The 20,068-nt window shown below is 56.5% G+C and overlaps 4 protein-coding genes, 3 non-coding genes and 1 pseudogene across 11 annotated transcripts; 3 read left to right on the top strand and 5 right to left on the bottom strand.

Annotated features, from left to right (window-relative positions):
- Positions 1 to 342: 342 nt before the first annotated feature.
- Positions 343 to 7,372, bottom strand: RPL3L (ribosomal protein L3 like). The gene is made up of 10 exons (XM_027117839.1): positions 7,209 to 7,372; positions 6,476 to 6,668; positions 5,011 to 5,179; positions 3,719 to 3,854; positions 2,227 to 2,413; positions 1,967 to 2,127; positions 1,659 to 1,760; positions 1,097 to 1,192; positions 746 to 865; positions 343 to 478 (listed from the first exon to the last, which is right to left on the bottom strand). Exons 2-10 carry the CDS (start codon positions 6,513 to 6,515, stop codon positions 422 to 424), a joined length of 1,068 nt encoding a protein of 355 aa, XP_026973640.1. The 5' UTR covers positions 6,516 to 6,668; positions 7,209 to 7,372; the 3' UTR covers positions 343 to 421.
- A 1,459-nt stretch (positions 7,373 to 8,831) lies between these two features.
- LOC113626612 (small EDRK-rich factor 2 pseudogene) lies at positions 8,832 to 9,186 on the bottom strand (annotated as a pseudogene).
- An 882-nt stretch (positions 9,187 to 10,068) lies between these two features.
- Positions 10,069 to 12,805, top strand: NDUFB10 (NADH:ubiquinone oxidoreductase subunit B10). Its single transcript, XM_027117838.1, has 4 exons — positions 10,069 to 10,349; positions 11,711 to 11,849; positions 12,239 to 12,378; positions 12,642 to 12,805. Exons 1-4 carry the CDS (start codon positions 10,202 to 10,204, stop codon positions 12,743 to 12,745), a joined length of 531 nt encoding a protein of 176 aa, XP_026973639.1. The 5' UTR covers positions 10,069 to 10,201; the 3' UTR covers positions 12,746 to 12,805.
- A 255-nt stretch (positions 12,806 to 13,060) lies between these two features.
- RPS2 (ribosomal protein S2) lies at positions 13,061 to 14,870 on the bottom strand. Its single transcript, XM_027117831.1, has 7 exons — positions 14,682 to 14,870; positions 14,504 to 14,593; positions 14,255 to 14,362; positions 13,825 to 13,998; positions 13,585 to 13,744; positions 13,274 to 13,365; positions 13,061 to 13,177 (listed from the first exon to the last, which is right to left on the bottom strand). Exons 1-7 carry the CDS (start codon positions 14,865 to 14,867, stop codon positions 13,097 to 13,099), a joined length of 891 nt encoding a protein of 296 aa, XP_026973632.1. The 5' UTR covers positions 14,868 to 14,870; the 3' UTR covers positions 13,061 to 13,096.
- Positions 13,432 to 13,558, bottom strand: LOC113626652 (small nucleolar RNA SNORA64/SNORA10 family). The gene has a single exon (XR_003435207.1). It is a non-coding gene; the product is annotated as a small nucleolar RNA SNORA64/SNORA10 family (small nucleolar RNA).
- Positions 14,068 to 14,201, bottom strand: LOC113626651 (small nucleolar RNA SNORA64/SNORA10 family). Its single transcript, XR_003435206.1, has one exon. It is a non-coding gene; the product is annotated as a small nucleolar RNA SNORA64/SNORA10 family (small nucleolar RNA).
- RNF151 (ring finger protein 151) lies at positions 14,870 to 19,516 on the top strand. Of its 5 annotated transcripts, none has more exons than XM_027117835.1 (5): positions 14,870 to 15,304; positions 15,581 to 15,843; positions 17,257 to 17,402; positions 17,731 to 17,827; positions 18,597 to 19,516. In XM_027117835.1, the coding sequence occupies exons 3-5, from the start codon at positions 17,344 to 17,346 to the stop codon at positions 19,047 to 19,049; spliced, it is 609 nt and encodes a 202-aa protein (XP_026973636.1). In that variant the 5' UTR covers positions 14,870 to 15,304; positions 15,581 to 15,843; positions 17,257 to 17,343; the 3' UTR covers positions 19,050 to 19,516. The 5 variants fall into 5 exon arrangements, with proteins under 5 accessions (XP_026973636.1, XP_026973637.1, XP_026973633.1 ...); XM_027117836.1 differs by having other exon boundaries at positions 15,581 to 15,892; positions 17,257 to 17,378; XM_027117832.1 differs by having other exon boundaries at positions 15,581 to 15,892.
- Positions 15,372 to 15,498, top strand: LOC113626658 (small nucleolar RNA ACA64). The gene has a single exon (XR_003435213.1). It is a non-coding gene; the product is annotated as a small nucleolar RNA ACA64 (small nucleolar RNA).
- Positions 19,517 to 20,068: the final 552 nt, after the last annotated feature.

The raw sequence follows: 20,068 nt of genomic DNA, 5'->3' as shown, positions 1-20,068 counted from the left end.
CCCTTTCCACGGACCAATCCCACCCCGGGACTAGGGTTCCGGCTTCCGCCTCCAGGAGGCCCCGCCCCCTCCCGAGGACCTGCCCCCTCCGTCTTCCAGCAGGCCCCGCCCACCACTAAGGACCACTCCTGAGCGGTCCCCGCGGCCCCGCCCCTGCCGCCCTGCCCCCCTGCCCCTAGCAGCAGGACGGGGCGCTGAGCTGCGCTGGGTTTGGGGTGGCTGTCGCGGTGCACCACACTGAGCCGCTTACGCTCTCGTCGTTTCCCGGCGCTTAAGCCCCGGGCTGCCGGCCGTTGACCAGCCTTTCCGCGCCCCCCAACTCTGAGACACCGCGGGAAGAGTTGTCTCTGGCTTTTATTAGACAAGGGGACAGGCGGGGGTTGCGCCGCGCTTTTTTCAGGCTCCCTCCATCCCATCCTGCCTACAAGTCTCCCGAGGTTTCCGGCTTTTCCTTCTCAAGATGCTTCTTCTGGACACCCTGGTGGGAGAGGGACAGGAGGAGCGTTAGTCACAGGGGTCTAACCAGCCGCCTGGGTTACGCGGAGTCGGCCCTGTGCCCTCTCCCACTTGTTCCTCCCCTACTTCCTTTCTGGCAAGAATCAGTGCCCAGGACTGGACCCCTAAAAGCCCCCTCCTGTGGATGAGTGCAGGGACATGCGTGCCACCCCCATCTGCTCAGCTTCCCCGCTCTGGGGCAGGTAGGATGTGGTGTCAGAGCCCCAGAGAGCAAGGCTGGTGGGCTCACCATGAAGACCCTCTTCTCTTGGGCTGTCTGGAAGCGGCCATGACCAAACTTGGAGGTGGTGTCAATGAACTTGAGCTCGATGTTCTCCAGGGCCCTGCGGCTGTGGTGCACCAGGAGGGACTGTGGCCGGTGGGAGAGGGGAGCTGTCACCGTGGGAGGTCCCCACTGAGCCCCTCCCATTACCCCCAGTCAGGAAGGTCTTGCTCACCCAGATTCTGTTAGAACCTCTCCCTCTTTGCTTTCCCCATCCCCACCCCTCCTGAAGCAGGCTGGAGGACAGGGTAGGCCAGCCGCCCAACTCCCCCAAGGCCCATGGGGCTCCCACTCCCCAGCTCACCACCTGGCACTGACCTTCCTCAGCGTGATGACCCTCTTCTTGGTGCCCGCGATGCAACCTTTCAGCATGATGAAGTCATTGTTGACTTCCCCGTAGTGGGGGAAGCCACCCTGTGGGAAGGTGAGTCCAGGAAAGGGGCTGCTGGGTTAGGAGGCAGCTGGAGGCCCTAGGAGAATTCCCCTGGCCTAGGGTGACATTCTCAATCACTAATCAGGGCAGCATCTGAGCCACACCCTAAGTCCTTCCCGTGATTATCTTATTTAAAAATCTGCATTTTACAGAGGAGGAAACTGAGGCTCAGAGGGGTGAAGTCACTTGCTCCAGGCCCCGCAGCTGCTACCCACTGCAGCTGGAGTTTGAGCCCAGGCAGCCTGACTCCAAGGCCACAGTCAGAGCTGTTGCACTCCGCACCCTGTGACAGCAGCTGGAGGATGAGCTGTCTGCAGTGGTGGCTCTGAGGATGCAGAAACAGCAGGGGTTTGGTCCACCAGGTGGTCCACCCTGTAGCCTGAGCTCTTGGGAGAGGGCAGCACCCCACAGGCCTGCCCCACAGCCAAACTGGCGGCCCACCCTCACCAGTGGTGTGATGGATTTGTCGGTCACATCGTAGCTGGTGGATGCGTTGTTCTTAACCACCTTCCCGTCCTCCGTGTGCAGCCCCCGACCAATGCGGTAGATCTGCTAGGAGCACAGGGCACATTGGGGACAGCAGGTAGCCTCTGGGGCTGGCAAGATGCCCACACCCATCAGAATGTGGGCTTAGACCCAGGCGCTGGTGGGGGCATTTCAGAGCCTTAGGGGGCCAGGCAGCATCTGGGTCATGCACCCCACTCACTGGGGTGTGGTCACGGGCATCCCCCCTCAAACCAGGCCTGCGGACACACCTTCTTGTTGAGCTCTGTGCGGTGATGGTAGCCCTTCTGCCCAGCCCGGGCGATGGAGCAGCCCACACGGGCAGGGTGCCAGGCACCAATGCAGGCCACCTTGCGCAGCCCCTTATGGGTCTTCCTCGGCAGCTTCTTGGTATGCCAGCGGCTTGTGACCCCTGCCGGTGGGAGGGGCAGGGTGGGTGGCTTAGAGGCCAGTTTGGCCCCCACCTCCTCCAGGCAGCCTTCCTGGAGCCGCCATCCCCACCCAGCCCTACCTTTGACGCCCCTGCCCTTGGTGACGGCAATGACATCAATGACCTCACTCTGGCTGAACACACTGTGCACTGGCACCTGCTTCTCCAGCCGGGCCTGGGCCCAGGCCACCTTCTCAGCCACCGTGCCGCCATTCAGCTGGATCTCCATGATATGGGCCTTCTTCTGCCGGAAGGGCAGCAGCTTCATCTGTAAGACATGGCACGGCCAGTCGGTTCCCAGAAAGTCACACACACACCCATTTGCCGATACGACATGGCCAGCTGGTGATCCCTGGCAGACTTTCACGCATTCATTCATTCAACAGATGATCCCATGCTCTGGTGTGCCTATATGCCACGTTCTGTGCGAGGCACTGGGGATGCAGCATGGAATGAGGCAGACAGCGTCCTGGCCCCCATGGAGCCACCATCTAGTTGGGCGGCAGAAACCAAGTAAACTCTTGGATAGGCCTAAGTGTTGTGATGAAATATTGAGGGTGGAGGGGACAGTTATTGCACATGACGGTGGTGAAGGAGGGCCTCTCTGAGGAGGTGACATCAATGGCAAGAAGGAACCACTAGGTGAAGATCTGAGAGCTTTTGGGGCAGAGGGAACCGCATATGCAAAGGCCTTGTGGCAGGGAAGATGGGGGAGCAGTGGTTGGTGGGACAGAAACGAGACCAGTGTGTCTGGACTGTGGTGAACAGGGAGGAGGGTTCAGGATGGTGATAGGTGAGCAGGGGCCTGGCCAGGCAGGTCTCATAGGGAGTAGCTTGGGCTTTATTCCAAGTGCAGGGTGTGACATGATCTGTTGCACATTTTTAAACATCTCTGGCTGCTGCTGTGTGAGGGGGAAGCAGGGACACGGTTAGGTCACAGCATAGGGCTCAACCAGTACTGATGGAGGACCTGTTGCATATAAGCCTCCTGGGGGGTGTGGTACAGCAGTGAGCAGGGAGCTGTGACCCCTGCCCCCATGGAGCTCAAGTCTATGGAGGGAGATGGATGTTAACCAATGACACACATAACCAGGAACTACAAGTGGGAGAGTAACTCAGGCAGGTAGGGAGGGTCATTGCTCCGGGCCTGGGAAGGCTTCCCTGAACGTTCCAGAAAAAGCCAGAGGGTATAGGTAACCTGTCAACCCACACGAAGCCAGACCCCACTCACGAATGTTGATTCACACCCACATGTGCCAGACCCCAAACAGAGGCTGCCGGACCCCCACACCCAACACTGGGCAGGTGATCCTGGACCTTTGGGGCATTTCAGGGCCTTGGTTGACTGCTGGGTGTGGCCAGTACCCTGTAGCCCTCAGAGTGCACTGATGCCCAACACCCCATCCCCGGGGCTGCAGGCGGCTGGCTGGTCAGCCGACACTTTGGGCCCATGCCCGAGGCTCACAGTATTTTTAGGCTGACATTTGCCAGGGCTCAGGGAAGCCAGGCTGAGGGAGGTTGGGCCCAAGTGGTGGACTGGCTGATCAGTGTGGACCAGGGGGTAGGGGCTGACCTGGGTGTGGACGATGACCCGGATGACCTTGCAGTACTTTTTCATGGCAGCAAAGTCCCTCTGCAGCTGCTTCTTGCCGTCGGCATCGCGCCACCTCTTGCAGGCCTTGGTGAAGGCTTTTTTCTTGCTCTTGTGCCTGAGCCGTGCACAGAGGGTGCTCAGCACGACCAGAATGTCAGCCTCTACTGCATCCTACCAAGCATGGGCTTAGATGTCCCCCTCCTCCCTCCTCCCATTCCCAGGGGAGGCATTGCTGGGCCCCTGGGGTCCCTGGGCTGGTTCCGGGCGCCCTCCTTAAGCACAGACTGTCTTTCCCTCTCTAGGCCTCAGTTTCCTCCTCCGTAAAGTGGGTACCCTCCCTGCCTCCTGGGGCTGAGAGTGAGCAGATGTGCAGGAGCCCAGGGAAGGGGCGTGCCAGCCAGCCATGGCCACGTGCCCACTTTGCCATGGCTGCTGAACCCACTTCTAAAGCGAACAGTCAGGACTGGCCAGGCCCCACACCCCATCGTTCCTAACCCTTGCCAGGATGCTGGAAGGTGGACATCATTATCCCCATCCTACAGATGAAGAAACCGAGGTTCACAGAGGTCAGATGAGGGGCAAGTTGATCACAATTGCAGCAGCAAAAACAAGGCCAGCTGGCGTTCGCTGAGCTCTTTCCCTGTGCTGAGCACTTGACACACTCTGCTCAGCTCATCCTCAGGGCTGCCCCAAGATGCGGAGACCTCTCCTGTTCCCATTTGATGGTGTCTGTGGGGAGTGTGTGTGTGGGGGGGGAGGTGAGGTTCTAAAAGGTCAGTCAGCTTGCCTGTGGTCACACAACCTGCTCTGACACTGGGGCCCAAGGTCCTCGCCTCCCATGGAGGCTACACGTGCCTCTGCCTCCATATGGAAGGGGATGTCTGTGAGGTTCCTCAGGCAGGGGTGCCTTCCCTTTCTGGACTTAATGCCAGGGAAGATTTGAGGCCTAAGGATGCCCTTCTTTCTGATGAAAAGAGCTTGTCAGTTGGCTATTTCCCTTTTCACCCTGGCTACTAGGAAGCTTGGAACCAACTCTGACATTCCATCAAATCAGTTCTTAGTTCACCCTGAGGATGAGAATGTTTGCTTTCCTTTTTCCTCTAACTAATTTCCTCTCCAGCCCTCTAGTCCTTGTCTTTTATTGGAGGGAAGGCATCACACACTCACACGCATACACACACACACACACACACACACACACACACACACTTTTCTGCCTTCCACACGCTGCTGACACTCCTCCTCCTGCCCAACCACCCGGCATCCCTCACCAGTCCTTGTAGAAGCGGCGGCGGCACTCGTCGCTGAGATGTTCCGCAAAGATGGTCTTGAAGCTCCGCAGGCCTCGCGGGGTGGCCACGTAGCCCACCACGCCCACCACCACCACAGGCGGCGTCTCCACAATTGTCACCGCCTCCACCTCCTCCCGCTTGGAAATTTCTGAACGAAACCCAGAGACAGAGGCGTGGAGGGGGGCCTCCGAGTCCCATGGGGAGTTCCATGGAGAGGGGACAGGGGTGGAAGTGCCGACCACAGCCCCACCTGCCCGCGGGAGGACCCAGCACCAGAGCCCCAGGGCTGTTGCGGACAGAGGCCCCTGTGAGCAGGCCCCTGACCTCCAGCCCTGAGCCTCCCCACTCCCAGCCCTTCTCTCCCTGCTCTGCCCTGCATGTGGAGCCACTGCTGGGCAAGACCCCACAGGTGTCCATAGTAGCTCTGACTCAGCTCAGGTAAGGCCTGACCTGCTCCTGCCTTGGTTTCCCCACCAGACCGCCCAGGAGAGCCACAGCCAGAGCAGCGTCCCCCAAAGGGTAGGGTTGGTCATCCTCTAGGGGAGTACAAATGGGCACTATGAATGCATATGGATGAGTTCTAGAACAAAACCTAAGACTTGTCCTAAACCCATGATTTTATAGATGTTATTAATGAGGCTGATCTGAAGTCAAAGAAGTATATGCTTAAAATATATATTAGGGGAATTCCCTGGCGGTCCAGAGGTTAGGACTTGGCACTTTCACTGCCGAGGGCCCGGGTTCGATCCCTGGCCAGGGAACTAAGATCCTGCAAGCCTCGTGGCGCAGCCAAAAAATATATACTTTAGGAGAGATGGAGAACAGATGAGTGGTTGCCAGAAGGTTGGGGGGTGGCGGCTGTGGCTATAATAGGGCAACAGGACGGACTGTTGTGGGAATGGAACGTTCCAAGGTGGTGGGTACACGCATTTACACATGACAGAAACTGTCATTTACACGTGACAGAACCAGAGAACTAAATAAACACACATCTTATTCAGGAGAATCCAGCATAAGATGAGTAGGGTGTATCCATGTCATTATCCAGCTGTGACATATTACAATGGTTTTAAGAGATGTTTCCGTTGGGGAAACTGGGTAAAGGGTGCGTGGAATCCCTCTGTATTATTTCTTATAACCACACTACGATGATCTCAAAACCGGAAGTGTGTAGGGGCACCTGCCCTTGAATCTTAGCTCTTACAAGTTTCATAACTGCTCTATTTCCTCATCTGTAAACTGGGGCAATGACAGATCGGTTCTTGAGGCACGGCCAGCAGTCAACGTTCTGACTGAGGTGCCCATGGGCGGGGCCTGGCCCCTTCTGGGGCTGTTTCCCCTCCGGAAGCCCAGTTGTGGCTCCTAGCCTCTGGAAGAACCTCCAGATCTTCTGGCGGTCGGGGGTGCTCGGCCCGCCCCCCAGGGGCCCCTAGAGGCCACTCACTGAGCCCTGGCCGGTGCACCTCCCGCAGAGTGTGTGTCATGCCAGCCTTGTAGCCCAGGAAGGCCGTGAGGTGCACGGGCCGGCTGGGGTCGTCCCGAGGCCACGTCTTCACCTTGCCCCGGTGCCGGCGGCTCCTCTTGTGTGGCAGGAAGCCCAGTTGTCCATGCCGAGGGGCAGAGAACTTCCGGTGGGACTGGGGACAGAAGGGAAGGGAGATCAGAGCTGGGGTCTCCCTGCTGGGTGCAGCTGGGCAGTCCCAGAGACCAGACCAGAAGTGAGCTAGAGACCCCAGGCTGAGACCTGGTGGCCCTCAGGGCCTGCATCTGTCCACAAGAAAGGAGGGAAACTTCTCCAAGGGCAGTGTCTTAGGGACAGAGCCAGCGGCAGCCCCCCTTACCCGTGGGCTTCCTGTCTCAGTGGCCTGGTCCTGCCTGTCTGGGCCCAGAAGAGGCAGATCCACACTGCAGCCAAGGCCACAGAGGCAGGGGGCCACTGCCATCTGTCCCTCTGTTTGCCTGTCCTAGGCCTGGAAGCCAGAGCTTGGGCCCCCTGCTGTCCCCTGTAATCACCTACTCTGTCACAGGCCCAAGGACCTTCTCTGCTGGGATAGATCCCAGAAGCCCACCTGCCCCTCGCCAGGAAGCTGGCGTGCTTCCCCCCAACCCCCCTCCCACCAGCCCACTGACCATGGAGGCCTGTCCCTGCAGGTTAGGAAGGGAAGGGGCCACCTCACCAGGCGTCGGAGGTCAAGTGGCAGGGCCAGGACGCACAGCAGCCAGATCCCAGATTTAGCCCCTGGCAGGGGAGCTCTGTCATCTCCTGTGGCGGATGTGGGCTCTGGTGTCAGAAGCAGGCCTGGCCCAGGGCAGGGCGAAGGGGGGCAGCCTGGGCAGCCTGGGGGGGTGCACCTGGAGCTAGGGCTGGCACTCGTTTCCTCAAATGTCCTGGGACTGGGTCACACACTTTGTTTTCTGCTTTGTGTGACCCTCCAAAACGGGAACAACTTGGCCTGGTAGGGGGTTTAGGAACTCGGGTTTGGGAGCTTCCCTTGGGCAGCTGCCATTAGGAGTGTCTGAGTCCAGTTTGCTGGCCTTGAAGCAGAGCAGATTCCTGTGCTGTCCTGAGGCTGTGAACCTGAACTGGAAAAACGGTGGGAAGATGGGGAAGTTTGGCTGTGTGCCCAGAGGATCACTAGAGCTGTGATTCAATCAAGGTCCCTTGACTCTAGTAGCTGTGAGCCAAGAACACTTCGGATACTTTTTTTTTTTAATATTTATTTATTTGGTTGCACCAGGTCTTAGTTGCAGCAGGCGGGCTCCTTAGTTTCGGCATGCATGTGGGATCTAGTTCCCTGACCAGGTATTGAACCCAGGCCCCCTGCACTGGGAGCACAGAGTCTTAACCACTGCACCACCAGGGAAGTCCCTTAAGATAATTTTTATGAACTTAAATTCTTTTTTATACTTTTTAAAAATAAATTTATTTATTTATATTTTATTTTTGGCTGCGTTGGGTCTTCGTTGATGCCTGCAGGCTTCCTCTAGTTGTGGCCAGCAGGAGCTACTCTTTTTTTTTTTTTAATTTATTAATTTGTTTATTTTTGGCTGTGTTGGGTCTTCATTTCTGTGCGAGGGCTTTCTCTAGTTGTGGCGAGCAGGGGCCACTCTTCATCACGGTGCGCGGGCCTCTCACTATCGCGGCCTCTCTTGTTGTGGAGCACAAGCTCCAGACGCGCAGGCTCAGTAGTTGTGGCTCACGGGCCTAGTTGCTCCGCAGCATGTGGGATCTTCCCAGACCAGGGCTCAAACCTGTGTCCCCTGCATTGGCAGGCAGATTCTCAACCACTGTGCCACCAGGGAAGCCCAGGAGCTACTCTTCATTGCAGTGTGCAGGCTTCTCATTACAGTGGCTTCTCTTGTTGCGGAGCACGGGCTCTAGGTGCACGGCCTTCAGTAGTTGTGGCTTGTGGGCTCTAGAGTGCAGGATCAGTAGTTGTGGCACACGGGCTTAGTTGCTCCACGGCATGTGGGATCTTCCCAGACCAGGGCTCAAACCTGTGTCCCCTGCATTGGCAGGCAGATTCTTAACCACTACGCCACAAGGGAAGTCCCTGAAATCTCTTATTTTTTAATTCAAAGATTTTATGGTTATAAAGTTCTGTAATTGTAGAATCAGAGTTTTACAGGCCTAAGATATCTCTGCAGGTCTGTGGATTTTGCATCCCTGGTTGCTAAAATTCTATGCTACTAAAATCTACAATTCTTTGTTTTTGTCGTTGTTTTTGAATGACAAAGCTACTTTTAATACTTTGGGCTGAGTCTGGCAGGAAAAAAATCACTGGGAAGGGGTAAACCCCTCAGCCCAGAAATGGCCCTGGGGGAGAGGGGCTCCCTGAAGGAAGGAAGCACAGGAGTGACATGTTGCAGACTCAGGGCCAAAGGGAACACCCTCGGTGCTGGGCCTGGGAGCACACAGTGGGGGCTCCAGCCACACAGGCCAAGGGCCAGAGGGTCGGACATGGAGCCACAAAGCTGCTTGGGTCCCTCCCTCTCATTTGCCTTTTTCTGCTTCTGCTGCGTGATCTCTGAGTCCGTCTGCTGCTGGGTGGCAGCAGAAAGCCATCATCTGGGTGCTTTCCCTTAACTGAGTACTATACTCTGCTTTCTCATATTCCTCTGGTGGGCGAGCTCGTGCTGGTTACTGCGGGTCATGCGATGACTCCGGCCCACCTCCATTGGGTCCCCTCGTTCAGCCCGACATTGCAGGCCAATGTTATGATTAGTTGAGTGTGACAGTTTCTAAGAGTTCATGATTTGAAGATTTAAGGTTACTATGATTCTGGATTCTGTGCGTCCATAGAGTTAATGACTGACCCCAGCCTCTGGGCAGGAAGTGACCAGCACCCATCCTCCCTGGTGCTAGCCAGAGGGTGTGCCAGGTATGGAGATCACAGAGGGTGGCCAGTAGGGCCCTGGTCAGTGGAGCTGCCTCAAGGGCACAACAGTGCTCAGGGCCAGGATGGAACCCTCAGAACCAAAACAGAGTGCCCTGTGCCCAGGGTAGGAGCCACTTCTCCCTAGTCGTGGGGTGGGGAGGGGTGAGGGTGGAGAGGGGAAACCCTACCTCCTGTGCTGTCCCAGGCAGCCCCCTCTCCAAGCTCAGTGGCATCAGCCAGTCCATGAGGGGCCCTGGCAGACACAATGGAGCTCAGAGAGGGATGTAGGGAATGGACAATCCAAGAAGGCTTCCTGGAAGGGTACAGCTTTTGGCAGTTTGTGTTATCTGTTGACTTTGTTATTTGCTCTACCGGCCTGAGTTCTCCAGAAGAGCCCAGCTGTGTTCATCATTCTGCTCCCTGCTGCACTTGGCACGTGCCTACACGCCCTCCGAACTGAATGGTTTCCTTACTCCTGTGTCTGTCTCCCCTTAGAATGTAAATAGGGATCTGTTTCCTTCACCGCTGATACCAGCGCCCAGCACACAGTAGGCGCTCGTCGCGAGTGCAATGGCGCGGCGGTCCCATGCGAGGGCGCTCGCACTGAGAAGCATCTCCCGAGGCCACACTTGGGCAGGCGGGGTGAACTACAAGTCCCATGGTGCCTCGCGGGCGCCGTCGTTGTCCTGCGCAGGCGCGGCCGCTCTCCAGTTGTCCTCTGTGCGGGCGAACTAGGCCGCGGGACCGAGGCGGAGGCCGCGGGATCGCGTCCGAGAGCGCGCGTCGCTGCCATGCCGGACAGCTGGGACAACAACGTGTACCCCGAGCCCCCGCGCCGCACGCCGGCGCCCTCGCCGCAGACCACTCTGACCAACCCTATCACCTATTTTACGAAGGCTTTCGACCTCCTCGTGGATCGGCCAGTGACCCTCGCGAGAGGTACGAGCCCCAGCCGGGCCTTGCGCCCCGGGGCCCCCCACCGCTCCCGGGCCCCCGCACCCGTCACTCAGCCTGGCTCCCCACTGCACCCCAGGCCTCACCTCTTGGGACGACCCCGCCACACACACACCAAGAGCCCTCACTGCTGTATGGCCCTTGCCGCCGTCCACGGACCCCTGGTCTCCGGCCTCGCTCAAATGTTAGGGGCTGTTTGCTGATCGAAGTCATCTGCGTCCTGAGGCTTGTTAGATCCCACTCTCCCTAAACGCTTTGCATCCTGCGTTTTGCACAGCAGGCGGTCACAGAGGGCTGTTGAGGTACAGGGGTTCTCCCAACCCTTTGCATGCCTGCAAAATGGCCCGGGTGGTCATTGATGGCCGAGGCCCCTTCCACCTACGTGTGCTGTAACTTGCCCTCCGTGTGTGCCCACGCTTGAGAGCTGCCCAAATTCCGCCATCTCTGGTCCAAACTAGGTGAACGTTTTAAACCATCGTTGTCCAGTTTGTGGTTCAGCCATCTTGGTGGTGCAGCAGGCAGAGCATAATGCCCTTAGTCACTAGTGCCAGGCGATTCATCAATCGCCTAATTAATCAATCCATTCATTCAACAACAGAACGTTTGGGGTGCATAGTATGCTCTGGTGGCTCTTTGTGGGGGGAGGAACCACCCTCACCCTACCCCACCCCGCCCCAAGGTCTGGAAAAAACAAGTAGTGGATCTGCTCCCTCTTTTGTATAGCAGTTTTTTAGAAAGTGTTTTATACGTCTGGATGGATGAGATCTCACTAGGTCCAACTTGTTCATTTACCCATGGGGAAGTTGAGGCCAGAAGGTCAGCAGTAGCAGAACTGGGACTGGAATCCCTGCTGGTGGCTCCCTGTTGGGGCCTGTTTGCCTCCACAGTGGAATCCCCGTGCTCTGGGGGAGCTGGGCCGGCAGGAGGGACTGTAGCAGAGTGTGGGCTTGCAGAGAACAGGCTCTGAATCCTGCCATCTCTCAGAGCCTGGGTCTCCTCTCTGTAAATGAAAAGGACCTGCCCCGCATACGGTTATCGTGGGGACAAAGTGAGTTAATGTATTATGCAACACAGGGTGGTTCCTGGCTTACAAGAAACTCTCCATAAACCGTAGACATTGCCATTTGTAGCCCAGTCCTTTCCAGGACTGTGTGCCAGCCCACACCTCTTCTTTGGGAGTCCAATTGCCAGTCTTTGTAAAAGCTGGGAACATTTGGGAAACCTGCCTCTTCCACGGCTTATGAGAAATACAAAGCTAAGAGCCCTTTCAAACTGTGGCTTCTCCAAACCAATAAGGCCTTTGGACCTGGGGTTTTCTCTTTGCACCTGGGGTTTTCTCTTTGCAGAGTTTATAGAGCGGCAGCATGCCAAGAACAGGTATTACTACTACCACCGTGAGTTCCGCCGCGTGCCGGACATCACTGAGTGCGAGGAAAAGGACATATTGTGCATGTTTGAAGCAGAAATGCAATGGAGAAGAGACTAGTAAGTCCTCCCCCTTGGGCTTCTGCTCTTAGTCAGTGAATACTACTGAGAGCCCTGTGCAATGAGCATATTCCCTCCGGATGCCATGAGATGGTGGCCAACCCAGATCTAGGGGTGGAGGGGCCAGACCACAGGGCTCCCAGGCCCTGCCTTCATTTTACTTTCCCTGAGTACAGGGAATCCTTATAGACCTTAAGACCAGCGGTCCCCAACCTTTTTGGCACCAGGGACCAGTTTCATGGAAGAGTTTTTCCACAGGGTGGCGGTGGGGGGACGGTTCAGGCAGTAATGCGAGCCATGGGGAGTGGCAGATGAAGCTTCGGTAGCGGTCCACGGCCCTGGGGGTTGGGGACCCCTGTTGTTCATCACCTTTCTCATTTTCCTTTCAGCAAAGTTGATCAGGAAATCGTCAACATTATCCAGGAAAGGCTAAAGGCCTGTCAGCAGAGGGAAGGTGAGAGCTACAGGCAGAACTGTACCAAGGAGCTGGAGCAGTTCACCCAGGTGGCCAAGGCCTACCAGGACCGCTGTGAGTCAGCTCCACCCCAGCCTGCCCCCAGCTACTCCTGCTTCTGCCACCCCACTTCCCAGTCCTCCTTCCAGTCTCTACAGAGCTGGGTACTAGACGTTTTGCTAATTAGCCCAATCTCTGGTGGTTGTAAAAGAAAACCACCTCACCTCATCCCTTATCTGCTCAATAACTTGTCTTAGCTGCCCAAGCCCTCCCTGCATGGAGAAAAGACCACAAATTCCCATCATGGCCTATGACTCCCCTCCCCATCTCTTTCCCAGATCATGACCTGGGGGCCCATTATTCTGCCAGGAAGTGCCTGGCAAAACAGAAGCAGAGGATGCTGGCAGAGAGAAAAGCCACCAAAGAGACTGCTGCTGCCTGAGGCAGCTCGAGCCACCTCATGTGTCTGTCGCTGTTGCTAAAATAAAGAGTAATGGAATCCTTGTGGTGTCATCTTTAGCTCCCAACCTTGACACATTGATAAACCTTATTCAGATTTCTCATCTTATTGGCCCCATTTCCCTTCCAAATTCAGCCACCACTAAACTTGAGAATAGGGAGTTCCCTGATGGTCCAGTGGTTAGGAACTCTGCACTTTCACTGCTGGGGGCCCAGGTTCAACCCCTGGTCGGGAAACTAAGATCCCACAAGCTTCATGGTACGGCCCCCCCCCCAAAAAAAACAAGAGACAACTATAAACTACCTTCATTCACTTTATTTTTTTTATAGAAAACTATGTGGTGGCTACAGCTGGAGCCTGGGTCCTCTGCACAGAAACTCTGGTGTGGGTCTTTACAAGATGGTCAGTGAATTCCTAGAAAAACAAAAGAGGCTTTAGTTGTAACCAAACAGACTGCTACCCTTTGCTTTGCCCGGCCTATGCCTAACAGGGTGGCGGGGCAGGAAGTACCTGATACGGAGACTTGGTGAACACCGTCTCTTTCCAGAGATCAGGAGTGAGATAACTGTAGGTCTTGGAAATGGCATCAAAAGTGGCCTTGGCTGAAAAAGGGAAAATAGCAGAGGATTAGTGAACTGACCTGAGATGAACCCCCAGTTACAGCAAGAAGTTGTCGCACTCCTAGGAACAGAGAGGCCACTGTGGGCCAATCTGTCGTGCATTAGGAGAGCCTTCCTCTCTCTCTCAAAATACACCAACCACACAAAGAATGTGACTGAGCAGAGCTGAGAGAAGCCAGAGTCTACATGTGGGCCACCTACCGAAGTTGCCCAGCGTGGCAGTGCAGCCCCTGGCAGAGGTGTAGCAGTCGTCAATTCCAGCCATCATCAGTAGCTTCTTGGGCACAGGGGCTGAGACGATGCCAGTGCCCCTGGGGGCAGGGATGAGGCGCACCAGCACAGAGCCACAGCGGCCAGTCACCTGGGAAGGAGTAGAGTCAGGAGATGGGCTGGAGAGTCTGCACCACTGCAGGCCCTGCCACGCACCACCATCCAGCCTACCTTGCAAGGGACGGTATGGGGCTTGCCGATCTTGTTCCCCCAGTAGCCTCGTCGCACGGGGACGATGGAGAGCTTGGCCAGAATGATGGCCCCACGGATGGCAGTGGCTACCTCCTTAGAGCACTTCACGCCCAAACCAACATGTCCGTTGTAATCCCCGATGGCGACAAACGCCTGCAAAGAGACTGACGTGGCTGGTGGTCCACTGCCCTTCATAACGTCAGTAGCCACCCACCGCACAGGGTCTGTTGTGCCCCTCAAGGAAAGACTGGCCACTAGGAGACCTATCTGAGATCCTGAGGAGATCCTTTCTCTCTCTCCCCATTACGAAAGTCACACGCATGAACACAAGTGCAACCATGCAGAGCTGAGAGAGTCTCACAAAAGCCTTTGATAGAAACAGCCTAGGAAAATAAGATTGCTGGGGTACCTTGAACCTGGTCCGCTGGCCAGCACGGGTCTGCTTTTGCACAGGCATGATCTTCAAAACCTCGTCCTTGAGAGATGCCCCCAAGAAAAAGTCAATGATCTCAGATTCCTACAAGAAAAAAATTTGTGACAAAACTTTAATAAAACCAAAGGTGGAGCCTAGGACCCCTCAATGTCCAACCAGTGACAAAGCTCCCTCGACCCCAGCCAGGCCAAGGCCCCACCCAAGAAAAAGAGAACCTATGTTTACCTTGATAGGCAAAGAAAAGAGATAGATCTCCTCCAAGGACTTGATCTTCATGTCCTTAACCAAGCGGCCCAGCTTGGTGACGGGGAGCCACTGGAAGAAGAAAAGGCGCAGCAGGTGCCCAGGACCGCCTTCCCGGTGCCGTCCAAGTGCCCGCCTCACGCGCATAGCGCAGACCTACCTCCTTGTCCTCGGCCTTGCCTCCGCGAGCTCCGCGGCCTCGGCCCCGGCCCCGACCGCGACCCCGGCCCCGGCCCCGGACGCCGCTGCCGAAGCCTCCGCGGAAGCCACCACGGCTTCCCATGCCAGGGCCCCCGGGGCCTCCGGGGCCTCCGGGGCCTCCCGCAGCACCGGCGTCATCCGCCATTTGCTAAAAAGAGTAACAAGAACCAGCCGGTCAGTGAGGCCCTGGCATCTACGGACACCTCGGACGCCCACGCCGGGCTTCAGCCCCACAGCGTGGGCGCACCAGCCCGGACCCCGCCCGATGGCGGCGGATTCCCACCGCCCAGGCCCACCGGCCGCAGCTACTAACGTGAATACTCACGTGTTTCTACGGAAAAAAAAGAAGGAAACGTCCCCCAAAGGAGTCTTTATATAGCGCCAAGCGCCGCGAGATCTCGGCTGCCCCACCCCAATCGCTCTTGCGCCAAGGGCCTATAAAACGGCCTGTGATTGGCTCCGAGGGGCCCCGCCCCCGCCGAGCTCGGCGAGTGCCTGCGTGTCCGCGGCCCCGGAATGTGCGCGACTGGGACGCTGCTATAAGGGACAGCTCGGCCTCTACCTCGTCTTCTCCGGCTGCAGGTAGGTCTGTTCATTAAGTACTTCTGCCTGGCACTTTGCGGCGCTGTGGGGTGGTTGGGAGATCGGCGTTGGCTGAAAATCACCCGCGGCTTTGGCCGTGGCCGCAGGTGAGACTCGGCGCCCAGAGCCACCGGGGGCCTCAGCTCACCGCCCGCTCTTCCGTGTGGGGAGGTGAAACCCAGGCCCCGACACGCGCCGCCGCTCCGGGCCCGGTTGCGGCTGCTCTCATGTTCCGGACTCTGGTACCTGATCCCTGATCTCGTCTTCTACCCTTAGGATGCCTGGATGCTCAGAGCCTGAGGCCGACGCCGCCATGACCGGGGGGGGAAGGGGGGGGCTCTGCTTTCGTTTTTCAATAAAGCTGTTGATCTGATTCATCCGTGTGTGGGTGTTCTTGAACCCCCGACTACCATCCTGGAAAACGCATCTGCTGACGTGGGAACCGAGGTGTGCTGTGGAGGGAGACCTTTGTGGGACACCTTCCTGGCCAGCTCAACTCTGCTTTGGATGCCACGCAGGGGTAGAACCCGGTCTTGAAGGTTGGCAAGTGATTTCTAAGATCCCACCCTCTAAAAGCGGCAGAGCCAGGTTTGAAACCATATTATTTCTACTCCTACCCCGTATCTTCTACATCAGCATGTAAAGTACCTTGAGCTTGAGGTGAGTCAGGCTGGATCAGCAAAACACTAACAAGGGTGGGAGTGTAAGACTTGCAGCTCAGAGGCTTGCAGTGGCTCCCTATTGCTCTCAGGAAAGGGTTAGGGTCTTTAGGATTTGATGAGCTCAACACTCAGTGGTATTGAAACTGCAGTTCTCTGTTCTGTGCCTCACACATGGAAATTGGTTTCCCCACACCTTTCCTCATAGGCCTACCCAGGTGGTCAGCCTACCTGCTCTGGGAGGCTCTCCCACATGCTAGGCTCCTGCTGCAGTACCACGGAAATCTGGTCCTCACTCCTGGTTTGTACCCTGGAGCTAGCTCCATAGGTCTCTGATCCTAAGAGACCTGATGATGAGTCATGTCTAAAGCCCCCTGAGCTCTTGGGGATCTGGCCACCTGGGCAGCCTATTTGAGGAAGGAGAGGGGAACAGTCCCTGCGCTCCTGCTGGAGCCTCAGCTTTGAGGAAATAGCCCCTGGAAGCTTGGTTCCAGCCTTAGTGCTATTTGAAGATGGCTGTCAGCCACCCCCAAGGCAGAGGCAAGGCAGGGGCTCCAGAGACCTATCCCGGCTCTGGGGTGCCCTGTGACTCTTGAGAGGGGAGCAAGAGCCAGGTGGTGCCCTGGGCCAGGGCTGTGATTGGCCTGAGCTGGACAATGCCACTGTGATGTCGGCCTGCTCCTGCTATGAAATGGAGGCTCCTGAGCCCCAGCGGTCAGTGGAGCTGCCATCCAGAGATCATGGTGAGCATTTAGACCTGTCCAGAGCTGGACCCCATTCCTCACTAAGATGATGTGCACAGTGGGGTACAAGCTCCCAAATAGGACACGGAAACCTTTCAGAGGGCTCTGGCCAAGTCTTTTTTTTTTAAAAATAGTATTTATTTATTTGGTTGCACTGGGTCTTAGTTGCAGCTCACGGGCTTCTTAGTTGAGGCTTGAGAACTCTTAGTTGCAGTATGCATGTGAGATCTAGTTCCCTGACCAGGGATCGAACCCGGGCCCCCTACATTGGGAGCACAGATTCTTATTCACTGCGCCATCAGGGAAGTCCCTCTGGGCAGGTGTTAACTCCAGGCCAAGGCCAGCTTCTACAGCTGGAGGTTGGTAGTCATGGGGGGTCTTGACCCTCCCCACTGTCGCCTCATAGTGGGTGCTAACCCAGCCCTCCACTTGGGGCTCTCATGTGGCCCACCTCCCACCCAAAGCTTCCTGGGGTCCTTCTCTGGGCATGTGGAGTGGGGAGCCAGATCCTGGTCCCAGCCAGGCCCTAATGCTGTCCTGGCCTTTGCAGAGTGGCGGGTATGATCTCAACCTCTTCACCAGCCCTCCCGACTGCAACTTCCTGTGCTCTGTCTGCCATGGAGTTCTCAAGAGGCCGATGAGGTTGCCATGCAGCCACATCTTCTGCAAGAGGTGCATCCTCCCATGGCTAGCCAGGTGCTACTGGGCACCCAAAAGGCTGGGAGGGCAGGGGTGGGGCTGGGAGCCATTCCTGGGGCCCAGAACAGAGAGGAAGGTCAGCCAAGCACTGGGTCATGACGGCCATAAAGTTCAGCTGCCAAATCTCCTGGGACACTAATTTATGTGAGTCTGGTCACCCTGTGGTATCTGCAACCCTTAGCCCCAGCCTCAGAGCTGAGAGCTCCCTATAATGCCCTCTTATGTCTCTTCCAGCTAAAGAGAAGGAGGGACCACCAGGGGAGGCATGTTGCTGCCACTTGCTCTCCTCCGACTCCCAATAATCACCCCCACTCATGTCTCCTAGGCAGAAGACCTGTCCGTGCTGCAGGAAAGAGGTGAAACAGAAAAAGATGGTCCATGTGAATAAACTCCGGAAGCTCATTGGCCGCCTGGAAGTCAAGGTAGCTCAAAACACCCACTCCCACCACCCTACCCTCCTCACCCCTGTAGGGGTGGGGAGCAGAGCCAGGAGAGAGGTTGAAAAGAATCCCATCCTCAGAACTGAGGGTTTCTACACCAACAGACTGCCCTCCTTGAGGTCATCAGACTTGGCTGAATTTGAGTCACTTCCCTACCACTTACTTGCTTTGTGACTTTGGGCATGTTACCTAACCTTTCTGAGCCCCAGGAGCCCCAGCTGTAAAATGGGGATTATAGAGAATGGAGTGTCTGTTGTGCTGCCCATTACTCTCCAGCCCCATAGTTTTATAGATGGGGAAATTTAGATTTTTTTTTTAAAAACCTGACTGGGCAGTTCCCTTATGGTCTAGTGGTTAGGATTCAGTGCTTTCACTGCCATGGCTCAGGTTCAATCCCTGGTCAGGGAACTAAGATCCCACAAGCCACACAGTGGAACCAAAAAAAAAAAAAAAAAAACCTGGCATACAAACAATCCACCCGACCAACCCAACCATGTAACTCCCTGTTCTCTAAACCTCAGGTCCTGTCCCCCTCCTCTCAGAGATTTAGATTTTTCCCACCTCCAAGCATTTGCTCCACTGTTTCCCTCTCTCCACCAAGCCAGTGGTACATAAGAGCTTGGGAGGCTCCCAGTTCAGTGGTTCCTGCTCAGTGGAATGCCATGGATGGGGGATTCTATGGGGGGCAGCCGGCTCATGGCTGGCAGTGCCTCACCTGGTTTGGCTCACACGATGCTCTCCTCCACCCCAGTGCAAGAACGCCGAAGCTGGCTGCCTGGTGACGTGCCCCCTGGCCCATCGGAAGGGGCACCAGGACTCATGCCCTTTCGAGCTGATGGCCTGTCCCAATGAGGGGTGCACGTCGCGGGTGCCTCGTGGGAACCTGGCTGAGCACCGGCAGAATTGCCAGCATGGTGCCCATCAGCGCTGCCCCCTGGGCTGCGGGGCCACCCTGTGCCCGGCCGAACGCGCAAGCCACAACTGCTACCGTGAGCTGCGCAAGGCCTGGTGCCAGCGCCAGGAGCGCAGCCGGACCCTGGTGCTGTGCCTGCTACGGCGCATGCGCAAGGTGTACCGGTCTGCCAACCACATCCGCCGGCAGCTGGCCCAGCTCGGAGAGTTACTGGAGGAAGATGACGCCCTGCTCTTGGGCGCCCCGCAAGAGGAGGCTGAGGCCCCCCCCAGAAGGCAGCATTGGGGCTGAGATGTGGGGGGCCCAGGGCCAAGCTACCTTGTAAATAGGAGAGTAAATAAACGCAGAGCCCCGGCCTGGCCGCCTCACCACCGCTGTGCTTGCTGGCCTCACGCCTTCCCCTCCAGGCATTACTCACCTCATCTGAAAGGGACATCTTGGCCTGTTTACCTGAACCTTTCCAAGGTCTTTCCCACTAGTTCTTCACACTGGCTCACCGGCTTCTGTGGTGTCTCCCAAGTGCCTAGAGCACTGCTTTGCACGTGGAATGTGCTCAATCAATATTTGAACGACTCTGAAATCACCCGACTTATTAATTTACCTGCGTTATTTCTCATACTATACTGGAAGCCCTAAGGCAGCGCCCGGTTCACAGGCTGTATCTGCTAACTCACCACACCTGACCACTCTTGCCCCAAATCCCAGAATGCCAAGGGGGCAGGAGTCTTGGGATTACTTTAGTAAACATTTCCTACGAATACCTTTTTTGCTTTTTTTTAATACATTTATTTATCTATAAATAAAGATGCGCACGGCCTTTTGCTGCGGCGAGCCGGGTCTACTCTTCTTGCGGTAAGTGGGCGCCTCATTGCAGTGGCTTCTCTTGTTGGAGAGCACGGGCTCTAGACGCACAGGTTTCCGTAGTTGTGGCTTGCGGGCTCTAGAGCGCAGGCTCAGTAGTTGAGGCGCAGGGGTTTAACTTTAGTTGGTCTGCAGCATGTGGGATCTTCCTGGACCAGGGTTCGAACTCATATCCCCTGCAGTAGTAGGCGGATTCTTAACCACTGAGCCACCAGGTACGTTCCCGAATAGCTTTTTAAATGTCCAGTAAGGGCTTCCCTGGTGGCGCAGTGGTTGAGAGTCCGCCTGCCGATGCAGGGGACACGGTTCGTGTCCCGGAGGAAGATCCCACGTGCCGCGGAACGGCTGGGCCCGTGAGCCATGGCCGCTGAGCCTGCGCGTCCGGAGCCTGTGCCCCGCAACGTGAGAGGCCCGCGTACCGCAAAAAAAAAAAAAAAAAAGTCCAGTAA

The sequence above is a fragment of the Aethalodelphis obliquidens genome, unplaced genomic scaffold (assembly GCF_003676395.1).
Source record: "Aethalodelphis obliquidens isolate GAN/ISIS:26980383/991018 unplaced genomic scaffold, ASM367639v1 scaffold18, whole genome shotgun sequence".
NCBI lineage: Eukaryota > Metazoa > Chordata > Mammalia > Artiodactyla > Delphinidae > Aethalodelphis > Aethalodelphis obliquidens.
Note: the sequence above shows the minus strand (reverse complement) of the source record. Positions and strands in the feature narration are given on the sequence as shown.

Coding starts and splice junctions, on each gene's coding strand:
- RNF151 (XM_027117835.1), top strand. CDS start 17,344: ATGAGGTTGCCATGCAGCCACATCTTCTGCAAGAGGTGCATCCTCCCA. Junction 17,403..17,730: donor ATCCTCCCATGGCTAGCCAG/GTGCTACTGGGC, acceptor CATGTCTCCTAG/GCAGAAGACCTGTCCGTGCT. Junction 17,828..18,596: donor TTGGCCGCCTGGAAGTCAAG/GTAGCTCAAAAC, acceptor CCTCCACCCCAG/TGCAAGAACGCCGAAGCTGG.
- NDUFB10 (XM_027117838.1), top strand. CDS start 10,202: ATGCCGGACAGCTGGGACAACAACGTGTACCCCGAGCCCCCGCGCCGC. Junction 10,350..11,710: donor GCCAGTGACCCTCGCGAGAG/GTACGAGCCCCA, acceptor TTCTCTTTGCAG/AGTTTATAGAGCGGCAGCAT. Junction 11,850..12,238: donor ATGCAATGGAGAAGAGACTA/GTAAGTCCTCCC, acceptor TTTTCCTTTCAG/CAAAGTTGATCAGGAAATCG.
- RPL3L (XM_027117839.1), bottom strand. CDS start 6,515: ATGACACACACTCTGCGGGAGGTGCACCGGCCAGGGCTCA. Junction 5,180..6,475: donor GGTGCACCGGCCAGGGCTCA/GTGAGTGGCCTC, acceptor GGTTTCGTTCAG/AAATTTCCAAGCGGGAGGAG. Junction 2,414..3,718: donor GGGTCATCGTCCACACCCAG/GTCAGCCCCTAC, acceptor CATGTCTTACAG/ATGAAGCTGCTGCCCTTCCG.
- RPS2 (XM_027117831.1), bottom strand. CDS start 14,867: ATGGCGGATGACGCCGGTGCTGCGGGAGGCCCCGGAGGCCCCGGAGGC. Junction 14,363..14,503: donor TCTTTTCTTTGCCTATCAAG/GTAAACATAGGT, acceptor TTTTTCTTGTAG/GAATCTGAGATCATTGACTT. Junction 13,366..13,584: donor TGCCACGCTGGGCAACTTCG/GTAGGTGGCCCA, acceptor TCCCTTTTTCAG/CCAAGGCCACTTTTGATGCC.